General features: G+C 44.1%; 2 protein-coding genes across 2 annotated transcripts in view; one reads left to right on the forward strand and one right to left on the reverse strand.

Annotated features, from left to right (window-relative positions):
* Positions 1-735, reverse strand: part of LOC116893059 (non-histone chromosomal protein HMG-14-like) — a 7197-nt gene extending 6462 nt beyond the window's left edge. Inside the window, exon 1 of the mRNA XM_032895021.1 lies at positions 561-735. Within this exon, the coding sequence (XP_032750912.1) occupies positions 561-735 (175 nt within the window). The remainder of the gene's footprint in view (positions 1-560) is intronic.
* A 965-nt stretch (positions 736-1700) lies between these two features.
* Positions 1701-13997, forward strand: part of Fas (Fas cell surface death receptor) — a 33417-nt gene continuing 21120 nt past the window's right edge. The window contains exon 1 of the mRNA XM_032891816.1: positions 1701-1785. Coding sequence (XP_032747707.1) covers positions 1756-1785 — 30 coding nt within the window. The 5' untranslated portion in view covers positions 1701-1755. The remainder of the gene's footprint in view (positions 1786-13997) is intronic.

Raw genomic sequence — 13997 nt, forward strand, 5'->3', positions numbered from 1 at the left:
CTCCAGAATCCCTTAAAAACACTAAACATAAGTAGATATTCAAAGGCCCCGGTGCTGACCCATGCAGGCCCTGCGCGTGCTACTTCAGTCTCTGGGAAGTCACTTTGCTCAGTTGATTAGAGGGCCTCGTTTCCTTGGCTTCCTCCACCCCCTGGCTCGTAAGCACTTCCTGCCTCCTCCCTTTCCTCAGGTTCCCTGAGCCCTGAGGGGAGGGATTTGATGGAGACATCCCATTTAGGACTGAGTGTTCCAGTAGCTTTCACTCTCTGAATAATATCTGGCGATGGGTGTCTGCATTAGGAGTCACTTTATTAGAATGGGCGTGTTGTTTGTCTGTCTGTCTGTTTTTATAATGTAGGTATTTGGTTCTATCCCTAGGCCCCTAGGCTATCTACTCTCAGGTTCTCCATTAGTGTCAGCTTTAGGTTCCATCTTGTGGAGTGGGGCCACAAGTCAAATCAGACACTGGGTGGTTGCTCCCACCAACTTTGTGTCATTCTACGTACTAGCATATCTTTAAGGCAGGACACCATCGGGTTTGGGGTGGAGGTGATGTTTACCTTTGTCCTTTGGTAGCATGCGTGCCGAGTATCTTCCAGTACCAAAGATGTTAGCATGCAGGGATGAAGGCTCTACGGAGGCACTTTCTTCTTGCTCCCAACTTCTCCGTATTTGATGAGTTGTGTGGATGTCAGTTTGTGGAGAGCAGCCTATAGTCTCGGCAACTGGCTGCATTGTTTGAGAATTCCCAGGCAGCTCTTCTGGTCAACAGCTCAATTCAATGTCAAGGAAGTGGAAACTTGCTTTGGTGATGAGAGATGTCCACGTGTAGCTCTGTTGCCCCCATTATTTGGCAATTTCTTGTTTTAAATATTGATTTTAGGTATATAAATGCACTGTAGCTGTCCTCAGACACACCAGAAGAGGGCATCAAATCCCATTACAGATGGTTGTGAGCCACCACGTGGTTGCTGGGAATTGAACTCAGACATCTGGAAGAGCAGTCAGTGCTCTTAATTACTAGAGCCATTGCTCCAGTCACTTGGTGATTTCTTACAGATAACCTTCATATATTCATATACTCTAGGAGGCTTCTGCCAGGTTTCCATACTATCCCTCAAATGCCTTTTAATTTTAGCTGTCTCTCCCTATATTCCCATTCATCCTCCTCCTTTCCCATCCCCCATCATAACTACTTATTTTATTCCTCTTCCCTAATAAGATCTATCTTGCCCCCCCTACCCCCCAACAGTCCTGTCACTGACACAATACTGAAGGCTGAGAGAAGGCAAAATGGTGTTTGTCTCCAGCAATTAACCAAAGTCCAATTCAATCAGGAGTTCAGAATTCTTTCTAGGGCGAGCAACAGCAGAAGGAAAAAAATCTTACTTGACCTGAGGGCGTGACTGTGGAAGCGCCCAGGATGGGGAATGCCCATTTATGCAATCAAGCCCTGCTTCGGCCCTCCCTCTGCTCAGGCCCCATCAGTGAGGTGATGAATCAGTGGATTTCCCCGGAGTCCAGCAGAACTTCCTCGCAACCCCTGGGGCTTTACAAAGGTTGTATCTGGTCCCTCAAAAAAAGTGACATACAGGTATTCAAAGCGATTTCTGGGGAGCCCAGAGTGGGCGTGAAGCGGTTTGTGAGTGCCAGAGGGCGGGCCCAGGCAAAGTACACACCCAGAGGCAGTCTAGAACTGGTGGGTGGGGCTCACAGACTGCCCTAGGCGGGGAACTGCTTTCTCTTTCTGCAGATATGCTGTGGATCATGGCTGTCCTGCCTCTGGTAAGCGTTGGAACGCCTGGGATGTGGGACGCTACACACTGGGGACCACTACGTGAGAATCCAGATGTGGCTGGCGTTGGATGACAGCCACTCCACAGATCCAGATGCTTAGAAATGCGGGGTAGCTGCCTTCTCTCTCTCCCCAGGCTAAGTGCTCAGGGCTGATCCCCAGGCGCGGATTTCCCAGCGATCTCCCAGCACCAGCGCTGTCCTGGGAAGATTGGAGGTGGGGAACGGATTGGTGCTGGCCAGCTCTTAGATGGCTTTGGCATCGCTGGAGAGGGACACTGGCCTAGAGACTTGCCCAGGCAAAGATTCACTTTGGGGCAGGAGAGGAGTTTTCTGTGTGGAGTGAGGCTGTGTGGTATTTGACACTTCTGACAGTTTGCTCAACTGGGGAAGTGAGTGACTCCAGGGTGGTGTTTACAACCCAAGAGAAAGATTTTTCAAAGTATCTTTGCCTCGGAAGATTTGTTTACACTCCTGTAAACAAACAAACAAACAGAAGAATAATCTCCTTCCCTTCCAGGAATTCAGCTGTGAAATTGTGGGAGGCCGGACTGGTGGATATTTTTATATTGGCTTGTCTTGTTTCTTCTTTCACCCTCTTTCTCCTGGTATTCTCACAACAGGTTTGTCCCAGTAACCCTAGGGCTCTGAGTCCCAGCTCCCCATGCCTATTGCAGGCACAGAAATAAGAACCCTCTAGCACTTGGCCTCTGCACAAATGCCAGTTAATAATGGCCAACCAAAGGGATTCAATCCAGTTCTGAGTTTATTATGTCCCTAAAAACTCCCCGGGGCACAGAGATCTCAAATCGGTTTTTCACAGCAGTGGAGAAGGGAGGAAGACAGCCTCTCCTCCCTTGGAAAGCTTAAATGAGGTTCGAAGAGCTTAAACATTCAACAGAGATCTAACAGCTAGCAAATGACAGAGCTGCGTTTGAATTCAGATCTAAGTCCAAGGCTTGTGTACACACACACACACACACACACACACACACACACAAACTCACACACATACACATACACACACACTCACACACATGACCATGGTATGGTTAAGAGGAAAGTTTTTATTGTGGATATGAAAGGGAAAATGACCAGAGGCATCTAGAAGAGTCCAGAACATAGAAAGAAGTAAACTGAACATGGCCACCAGACTCCACATGGCCAGGGCTAACTGACGGAAGGGAAAAATAACAGAGGATAGAAAATAGAGAAAACCTAGTGAGAGAAGCAGGGGCAGAGCGGGAGAGATCACAGCGAGAAGAGCAGGATTTTAAGTTGAATGAGTTGCTAGGGGGGAAGCCCATGAGCTGGAGGGAGTGTGGGTAGGGGAGACAGTGAGCAGGGCTGGAATGCTAGCATGCACTTAGAGATGTGCAACAGGCACTTGCGGTACACGCGTGTGCTTTGGTGTGCTGATTAATAGGCACTACAGGTAGTCTCCTATGTCCCATCTGCTAGAAGTAAGGGAAATGACCTTCTAGTGCAGCAGAAGAGGCACATTTGGTCAAACCCTTGGTACAAGCAAACCAGATAATTTGACAACATGGTGCATATACTGTTTCCCTGACAGGGCATGCGCAAAACTGTAATCCTGAAGGCCTTTTTCTAGCCAGTCTTTTCCACAACCTCATTTACTGACCTTCTTTCCTCCCCTAGATCCATGATCCATACTGTTCTTTTCCTGAGAAGGGACAGCCTGTGGGTGAGGAGCATTCTGAATGGAAAGAGCCCATGCTTAGAGATAAGAGAGAGAGAGAGAGAGAGAGAGAGAGAGAGAGAGAGAGAGAGAGAGAGAGAGAGAGAGAGAGCAAGCAGACAAGGAGACATCCTTTAGAAGCACAGTGACAGGATGACAGGAGTGGAAGAGGCTTAGGGAAACACCACCAGAGAGAGGATTCTAATACCTCAGAGGCCCGGGGTGCATCTAGAAATGTGAGTCTCAAACAGCAGGCTCCAGTGAGCCACCAAGGGGCCGGGGGTGGGGTTAGATACAAGCAAGCATCTCCTAGGGGGAGGTGAAGAGAGACAAGCAGTTAGCCAGCTTTCTCTCTTGTTATTGACACCGTAAGTTCCAGAGGGAGCTGAGAGACAGAGCTAGCAAGGAGGCAGCTGGGAGCAGAGAGAGGAGATGGACAAGGGAGACAGAGCAAGCTCCAGGAAGGAGCTCAGAACGTGTGGGGAGGGAGAACCGGATGAGAGAGAGGGAACCAGCAATTCTCTTGGTGACCAGAATTTCAATTCTGGGCATCCACAAGTGGTCAGGTGTCCCCAAGTGGACTGAGAGACTCGTTAGCGAGAAATGTCCCAAATCACAAAGGATAGGCATCCCTTTCCGTGTAATGGGTTCCCAGTAGGGAGAGAGAAGCTGCCCGAGACACCAGCATGACTACTGTAGCAAGAGTAGCTCCCAGAGTCAACAGACAGAGCAGGCCGCTTCGAGGAGGATGCAGGTGGAAAGAAGAAGCCGCTGAAAGAAGGCGGGCTCTAGAATTTGGAGTCGGCTATGGTAGGTGTCAGAAAACAGAAGAAACGAGTATTCCATTCCTTAGGACAGTCAAGTCAGAAGCTTGGTTTGCTTAGCAGAGGCTGGGCCCCTTGTGGGGCACCAGATATATAAGCTGATGACATCACATGACGGCTCTATGATATGGTGACGGGGAAGGTTTTTACCGTGGGTATGAGAGAGACAACATCCAGAGGCATCTGGAAATGTCAAGAACAGAGAGAAAGAAGTAGACTGAACATGGCCGGAAGTCTGGACCTGGTCAGAGATATCCTCTAAAAAGGCCAATAGCAGGGGATGGAGAATAGAACAGAGAGAGAGGGGCAGATATGGGGTGGGGGAGAGGCAGAGTCAGAGAGCCGTGTTATGAGCAGAATGATTGGCTGGTGGAGAGGGAAGGAAGCCCATGAGCTGGGGACAGTTCAGGGTAGGGGAGACAGTGAGAAGGGCTAGGATGGGCTTTGAAATGTGTAACAGCTCCATGGGATGCCAGCATACGCTTAGACATTCTGGCCCTTCTGCCAGAGATAAGGAAAATGGACTCCTCTTGGCCGACATTTATCTAACTGCCAGAAATCCCATAGTCCAGGTTGAGCTCACTTCTGGACAGTTAGACAGCCGAATAGCCTTTTGGAGTTTGGGGGGCATTGGAGGAGAAACAGCCACTTTCTTCACACTTCTTTAAAGGATGGACAAAGACAGCTGTTGAATTTACAATTTGATCCTTTTCTTTCGAGGCACTGAGTTTCTTTTGGACATAACAGTTTGCTGGTTGCATCTGATAGCCAGAATATACCAAGAGTGGAATGGCAAAAGCTCTACACTTGGCACCTTGTGAAGGAAAAATTCCGTTTGGTTTTTTAAGAAGTGATGCATAATGTTTGGCCTTTAGAAATGCCTTTAGGGAATTTTAAGATTCTCCTCATTGTAAACTGCCTGGTCCCCACTTGATCATTGCCATTGTGTGAGTGGCTTGGAAGCACTCTCAGCTCTTAGAGTCCTATTGGTGAAGGAACAGAATGCGAACGGCCTGGAGCTATGCTCAGCTTAGGGGTAGCTGTGTCTTTACCACAGGATGTGTGCCTCGAGCACCCAGGAAACAGCCTTGCTAAAAGAAGGCACACACATACATATATGCACATGTGAATTTTTACACACATATCAGTACATAAATATTGAAATTAAGAATAATTTGTGCTCTATGTGATCCGTGGCCTAGAAAATTAAAGTTTACTAAACAGTGTTATGAAGACAGAGGAGTGAAAGCGTCATCATAATCCTGTCACCCACGTAATCCTTGCTGGGTGTCACAGTACCTTCCGTCCCTCCCATGAGACGCTGAAGTGTTCTTACTCAGAACCTGGCCTTGCCCAACATAGTGCCTCCATTATCCTAGCATTGTGTTACCTCACTTGTCTCCTACAATATGGCTCCCCATGTAGTATGGCTTCCTCAGTTGTAGCATAAGTAAAATAGAGGCAGAGTGTGAACCGAACACAAAATCGATTCTTATAACAGGCCGGTGATTTCCGGGGAGTAGATTTGGGGTCTAGTTTTCCTTTACTCCCTTCCCTACATCCTCCTGTCTCCAGCACCATTTACAGAAACAGCAACTGGGCCCTTTGCTGCTCTTCCTTCTCTCTGCTTCTTAAGAGATTTTTTTTCCTCACCTAGTTTCTGGGATTATTATTATTATTATTATTATTATTATTATTATTATTATTATTTTGTCTACTGAGCAAGTCTGAAGTTTTAAAACCTTCACAAAATTTTAGAGGGGATAGGAAAATAGTTTAGTTTACTTTACCCCGCGTTTATGTGTTATGTGAGTCCTGTTGTGTGGTGGTTGGTTCTGTGTGTGTGTGTGTGTGTGTGTGTGTGTGTGTGTGTGTCTATAAGTGTATCTGTGTGTATAGTGTGTCTGTGTGTATAGTGTGTATGTGTGTATGTTTGTGTGTGTAGTATGCCTGAGTATAGTGTCTGCGTATATGCCTGTGTGTGTGTGTGTGTGTGTGTGTGTGTGTGTGTGTGTGTGTGTGTGTGATGAAGTTGTGCAAGGTCATTAGAAGGTTTATCGTGCAGTATTTAGGGATGGCACACTAACAGCCACTTTCTTCATACTTCTTAGAGCAGTTGTTAAAAATGGCTGAAGTAGATGAGAGGTGACTTAGAAAGCAAACAGGAATCCTTGCAGAGGAATACAACTGTGGTTTATTTTGGTTCTTTTTAAAGGGTGGACAAAGACAGCTGTTGAATTTACAATTTAATCATTTTCTTTAAGACACCTCTAGAAATAGGAAATGTTTTTCAATTTTTGAAAGAGATTTATTTATCCCAGAAGGGACTTGTAAGTTTTATGAATGCAATAAGGAGATTAAATATAAATTAAAGCATTAACAACAAGGATGAAAATTCAAGTTTTGTGGGTTCTGACGCATAGGTTTTTTTTTCTAACTAAGGCACCCTCTCAGCCCGAAACCCAAAATTTTAAATCATAGCAAGACTGAGAAACAAGAATTAAGTTGATGTTTGGAGCGGTCAGCATCCCTCACCAACGACAGTTAACCAAGTCTTCCGCCATTGCTGTCTACAATAGACAGAATTATTGCCTTGGGAGCCGATTGAGACTTTAATGTAAGATTATTTTACTCTGTCACTGAGATTATAGGAATGTCAAAGGTGACAAAGAGCTGACAACCAGGGCCTGATACTATTTCTTAGTAAGCTCTTTGAGAGTGAATCTTCTCAGGGCGGGAGTTGCCAGGATATCAAAGACTGAGGGCTCCAGCATGCTGTATGGAGAGGCAGATCACCACCATCTGGTTGCCATTTGGAAAGAATCACTTCTTTTCAAAGATAATTAAAAACTTGAAACAGGAAATCCCCCTGCAAAAGCCCCTTCTAACTTGTGTGCTTTGGGTGAATTCTCTTGGTTCCAAAAGTCCCTTACAAAGCACATATGTTATATTAGGTACCAGAGACCACTTACTAAAGAGAAACAAAAAGCATGTGCTTTAAATCTGCATGGAAATAATGCCATCAAAAGTCACTTGGAACCAAGTTTAGGACTGTGGATCTGTCTCTTCTTCTTTTTGAGCAAACAAATATTTAAAAGTTGCCCCAAAAGAGTGAAATTAAACACAAATTCTGGAAAATAAAGTCATTTTTTTTTAAAAAAAAAATCGGTCTTATGGAGACATTTAACAATTTTACTTACAGCTTCTAAGCCTTATCCACACAGGTACATAATTGTATGTTTAGTCAGTGCAATGTGTGGTCTGTTCTTTGACACTCATATATCTGGTAATCCGCTTGTGCTTCTTAAGGTAATTATTACCTTATAATTTTTACCTGATATTTTATAGAGAAGGAATTTATTAAAAAATGTTTTGGGTGTAAAGAGTACCTCAGTGGTAGTGTTTGCCTAGCATGTGCCAGGCCTGAGTTTGATCCCAGCACAAACTAACAAGCAAATCAATAAATTCTACAAAAGGGAAAACTGGGTAGAAGTGCCTGCTGGCAAACGTTTCAACCAGAGGTGGGTTCCTGGGCCCCACGAGGTGTGAAAGACAGCAGTGTTTCAGGTTGCTCTCTGACCTTCACTTGTGCATGCACAAGTACCACTGCCTGTGGTCTTGTTTTATTTTTGCTGTAGAGGCACATAGGCGTGTTCATACAACACACAGAAGCAGGAAGAAAACCCACTTAGTAACCTACCAGTATCCTTCCCACCTCCCAAAATCATTGATGTCCAATAGGAGAGGGGGCTTGGGATCTGGCTACACCAGGAAAGCTGCTGCTATTTAAGTATGGAGTTGATAATTGCAATATCAAGCAACCTTTCTCTTTTAGGGAGGAAATGACTGGACATCTTCTCTAACCACTACTCCTTTGTACACAGCTCCATTACCCCACAGTCGTGAGAATTTAGAAACAGCAGTCACAGTCTGTACAAACAATTGTCCAAGCCCCACTCAGCATAAATGCCTGGATCGGGGAGTCTCTGTGACCATCATGGCTAGCATAGTGGTGGTCCCCCGGAGGCAAGAAGGCAGTTCGGTTCAGCACAGCTAAGTATCGGCTGTTGGTTTGTACTTTGGGAGTCTGACCCTGAGAAGTTTATTTTAGGCACATTTGAGTATGGCAAAATTGGGTGAAAACTTTCCTGCTGATAATTAGCTCAGTCCTGTATGCACAACGAAGACCTGACTACAGAGAAAGATCTCTGTAAAGTACATGTGACATGTTTCATAAATATAGGGTCTGTAGAGTGATTCGCTTACAGTAAGAAGCTGGGGGAGAATCCACTGTGGTCTCAGCCTCATATCATAAAGCATATAAGGCAATGTAGGTGTGTGTGTGTGTGTGTGTGTGTGTGTGTGTGTGTGTATAAAATTTTTTGTCAGAAATAGGCTGTTTTGTTTAACACATGTAGTGTGATGTGTAAATACACAGATATAAATTTACTTATAAATGTAAGGAAATTTTTATTGTTAGAAGCATTTAAATGTTAGATGTTTTTATGTCTGTTGGAAAGCAGATCAGGGTTAATGTAGCACACAGAGCTGTCCCCCTGCTGGTCCCTGTTGGCCCCTGGGCCCAGGTGAGCAGTCCAGCTCAACAAATCCACTCCCACTCAGATACACTGATCGGGATTTCTGCGAACAATTTTAGAAAGCTTGCTTTTACAGTGTCTGTCAAACTGTTTTTTATTTGCAGCATTCTTTGAAAATTTCACCTTATTATGTAAGTCTTCTTGTAGCCATAATTTGTGAGGGTAATAGCATAAAAGAATGCTTCTAACTTATGTAAGATTCATGTTGATGGAATGATCTGGAAGAGAGACAACTCAATTTGAACGGAATGCTATTTACCTTATAATCCATGTTTTCACCCATCTATTTGCAGTTTAAAATGTCCATTTTCAAATTGTAGATTTGAAAGCAAAGTTTCTAGAATGTGAGAGTAAAAAAAAAATCTTTTCCAATACTTTCCCAGGAGTCCGGGTAGCTAGGATCATTGGAATATTAGATTCTCTTTCTCATCCTATTCATAAAAAACAAAACAAAACAAAACAAACAGAGCCCTGATCCACAGAAGACAGTCAGTCAATCCACACTTCTCTCCAACTATAAAGGGAAACATATTTCTTTATTCCCAGTTCTAGAGAAGCACTGAGTGTCAACTAAATCACTTTTTTTTCTGTCTCACGGGTAATCAGAGGGACATAGGTAAGAAGGCACAGCATACTTTTATAGCAAGTATTCTGTAGGGACGATGCCCAGAGACACATCAGAAAGATGGCTCACAATGGACGGCAGTGACAGTATTTTTTTTTAAAGAAGCATTTATTTATTTTACGTATGTGAGTACACTGTAGCTGTCTTCGGACACGCCAGAAGAGGGCATCAGATGCCATTACAGATGGTTTTGAGCCACCATGTGGTTGCTGGGAATTAAACTCAGGACCTCTGGAAGAGCAGCCAGTGCTCTTAACCACTGAGCCATCTCTCCAGTCCCTGACAAGTTTTAATGAACAACATGACAGAGCTTTCCACTTAGCCAACGTTTCTTTTCCATGCAGCTTTAAGTGACCTCTGTGCTTTTTGTCCAGTCAGCTTAAATAAGGCAGACTTTCCCTCACGATGAAGCAAAGCTGATAGGACCAGAGGTGGCAGAGGTGAATTCAGAGCACTAGGAGAAATAGACAGCCCTGACCACACAAAGCCCAGCACAGAAGCTCAACTAAACATAGGTTGTATTTACTATCCTTGATTCAGTAAGCTGATATGACTGCCATCAAAGCCAGATGACCAAAAAAAAAAAAAAAAAAAAAAAAAGCCAAACCAAACCAAACCAACCAACCAAACAAAAATCCCTAAATATTCACGAAGGATCAAATGCTACTCTCTCAAACACAAACTTTTTTCATCTTTAAGGTATTGTACGGTGGTTTCTGTTTCAGATTTACTACTGTTATCTCGCAGTTCCTAATCTTATCAGTGAACACAAACCAGAAACCTTTGCGTAACTTCAGACTTCACACAGGCTTGCTATCGCCAAAGCTGCCTCTTCTCGTTTGTTGTACAACGAAGCCATACTCTGAGCAACCAGGGTCATTCGCATTTTGATGTATGTTTAAAAGGCATGTCTCATCTTTGTGGTTCCTTTTGTTTTGTTTTGTATTTATCCCTCCCTTCTCTTGGGACAGTATCTTTGCATGTCGGGGCCAGCCTACCATCAAACTGGTAATAATCTTAAACTTCAAACAGGACTTGGGATTATAAAATAAATGTATACTGCTATGGCTGGATCAGACTACTACCACTACTACTACTACTACTTCTACTTCTTCTTCTTCTTCTTCTTCTTCTTCTTCTTCTTCTCCTTCTTCTTCTTCTTCTTCTTCTTCTTCTTCTTCTTCTTCTTCTTCTTCTTCTTCTTCTTCTTCTTCTTCTTTTCTTCCTCTCTTCTTTTTCTTTTCTTATCTTCTTCTTTTCTTCTTTCTCTTCTCTTCTTTTTCTTTTTTTCTTCTCTTCTTCTCCTGCTCCTCTTCCTCCTCCTCTTCTCCTTCTTCTCCTCCTCCTCTTCCTCCTCCCCTCCCCCTCTTCCTCCTCCTCTTCCTCCTTCTCCCCCTCCCCCTCTTCCTCCGCCTCCTTTCTCCTCTTCATCCTCCTCCTCCTTTTTAAATTCTTCAACTTCTAGACCAATAGCATAGCCATGTTTTCCTGAAGCTGTGCACTGTGGTCTTACTGACATCCTTGTGGCTTTGTCTAGGAGTAAGAGTAAATCGCTTTTCATTTTACTGATTCCAATGGAGCCGAGGCTTCACTGTGTTACTACGGAGACACTGTGTCACTGCAGTCTGCCTTCAGTCTATGCTGGTGTCAGAACAGGGCAGGAAGAGTGTGGCTGAGCCAGGCATCTAGCAACTCATTCTTGCCATTTAGAGAGCTGACATTTTCACTACCCCACACTCTTTTTCCCCTTCCACTTTTAAAAAAGTCTTTTCCTGTTTGTTTTGAACCTGAGAAAAATAAAAAGTAACTTCTTTCCTCTTTTCTTCCTTTCTTCTTTTCTTCCTTCCTTCCTTCCTTTCTTTCTTTCTCTATTCTTTTCTCTTCCTTCCTTCCTTCCTTCCTTCCTTCCTTCCTTCCTTCCTTCCTTCCTTCCCTCCTTTCTCTCTTTCTTTCTAAAATCTAGTCCAGCACTTAAGACCATACTTAGCCCCAGGCACTGACCATGTTTGCCAGGAGGCACAAAGTCTTTAAGTAGGTAATTTATTTCAGTCACCTAGGACTTGTTACTGACCTGTTACTTCTTGAGTGCTGACATTTCCTGGAAAGGTATGGTGAGCTTGTCCCAGAGGGTATGGTGGTTCAGGGACCTGTCCTTCTGGGTGTGCTTATTCCTGCACTATGTCTTCTGTTTGATAACTTGAATGCCTCTGAAAAGCACTTCTTCACTAGGCTACAGGCCACGAAAATGCCTACTGCTTTCTGTGTCTCACAATCTGGCAACAGGGACAGGCATACTCAATCATTTCTTCTGAGAATCCCAAGGGGACATATGAGACGCTCAGACATCTATGTTCCAGATCCACAACGCTACCACACACACACAACATGGCCTGGAGGGAGGGCCAGCAAACTGAGGTTGCCAGGATACCATCCTTACCAGCCACGGCCTTGACTTTTGTGGTTGTCCTACATTTTCCCACCTTAGGCTAGGTTCATGAGCCCGACTTCTAGATCTGAGAGAAATCCTCTCAAAATCCTCCCTTCTGCCCAGCATGCTTTTGTTTTGAAGGTTCCACATAAAACTGGCATGCTGACTTTCGTCTAGAATTGTCTGGAAACAATTATTAGTGTGCCTAAATGAAGCAGAAGCAATCATGTATCCTGTGAGGAAATCCTCACAAACATGTATCAGGGCCCAGCGCAGGTTTGAAACAGAAGTGCTGAACTGGAGTTCTTTGTGACACATTCACAAATTTGGAAAAGTCATTTCTCAAACGTTGTGTTCAGCTTCAACTATAGCTAAGTCAGAAATGATTCCTCATGAGTACTTTACCGTAACTGAAGAGGTGGTACATGTGAATGACATGAAAAGAGGCAGGCAAGTGTCACGGGCAGCATGCAAATAAGAATGCAGGCTCTCACATCACATGGGCACAAGAGATTCAGAAAAGGAGAGAGAAACAAATTTCTAATTTGCAGGAGTGAGGGTTAGACTACATATTAAAATCTGTAGCAAGGAAAGAGTCAAAGAGATACTATTTTTAAAGATTTTTTTAAGTGTGTGTGTGTGTGTGTGTGTGTGTGTGTGTGTGTGTGTGTGTGTGTGTGTGTGAGTGCCCTTGGAGGCCAGAATAGGGTAACGGATCTCCTGATACTGAAGTTACAAGGGGTTGTGGGCTGCCTGCCTTAGCTCCTGGGAACGAAACTCCAGTCCTCTGCAAGAGCAGAGCATGTATTTTGACTGCTGACTTGTCTCTAGCCTGAAAGAGATCCATTTTTAAAATTTGGCTTGAAATTGAGTAGACGTCATGATTCCTTTCTAATTTGACATTCCAGGGTTGTGTGCGTGTGTACAGCACAAGAGATATAAACTCCCTCTGTGACAGTGAGAGCCAAAGCACTCATTTTCTTTGTGGGTCAGGAGCCCTAGAAAGCTAGTCCCCAGTGTGGTTATCCCTTAAGGTCTGTAACTTCTTAATAGCCTTCTTTTTTTATTTATTAAAAATTCTCTTTCATATGATCTGTTTTGACCACCTTTCCTCTCACCTAACCTTTCCCAGGCCTTCCCCATCTCCCTACCACCCAGCTCTATAATCTCTTCTCCTCTCTCTCTCTCTCTCTCTCTCTCTCTCTCTCTCTCTCTCTCTCCTCCCTCCTCCCTTCCTTCCTTCGTTCCTTATTTTTATTTTTAGAGGCAGTGTTTCTTTGAACCCTGGAACTAGCTCTGTAGACCAGGTTGACCTCCAACTCAGAGATCCTATTGTCTCTGCCTCCCAAGTGCTGGGATTAAAGGCCTATGCCATCATTGCCTGACTACATTTTTTTTAAATAAGCATTTTCTCCCTGGAAAGAGTTAATATTTTATGTCACCCTGAACACAGTTTCTGTCAAACCTCCTGAGAGGAATATTTAACTTGATACGCTGTGAGAAAAGCTGACAATCCTCTGTATCTCTGTACGATGTATAGATGCACCCCATTCAGCGGGCTGAACAATTCAATGAACAAACACCCGCCTGCTCATTTCCTCAGCAAGAAAGATTTCTGTCCCCAGACTGTCTTAGGACTTACCATCTGATCTGAGGACTAACACAGCCAATTCTTTAAAATATGACACTTCGTCTGCATGCATGCATAGATGCTTTAACACACACACACACACACACACACACACACACACACACACACACACACACAAGTGTCCATTTCCCTGATGACAAAAACACTCACTGATATGTAGACAATGCTATAAGAGAAAATGTATCTTTCCACTGCTTTTCCAGGCAGTTACCAGACAATGCCTGACACACAGTAGGTGCTGGACAGTACATTGACTTATTTAGTACCTCCTCCAGTAGACTGTACAACCAAGGGATATCTGACTTTAAAACGGTTTACTTAAGAAAGGCATGGATTTAAATAACTTTCGTATTCCCTCCTGTCCCTTCCTGTCCCTTG

This window comes from Rattus rattus, chromosome 2 (assembly GCF_011064425.1).
Source record: "Rattus rattus isolate New Zealand chromosome 2, Rrattus_CSIRO_v1, whole genome shotgun sequence".
Lineage (NCBI taxonomy): Eukaryota > Metazoa > Chordata > Mammalia > Rodentia > Muridae > Rattus > Rattus rattus.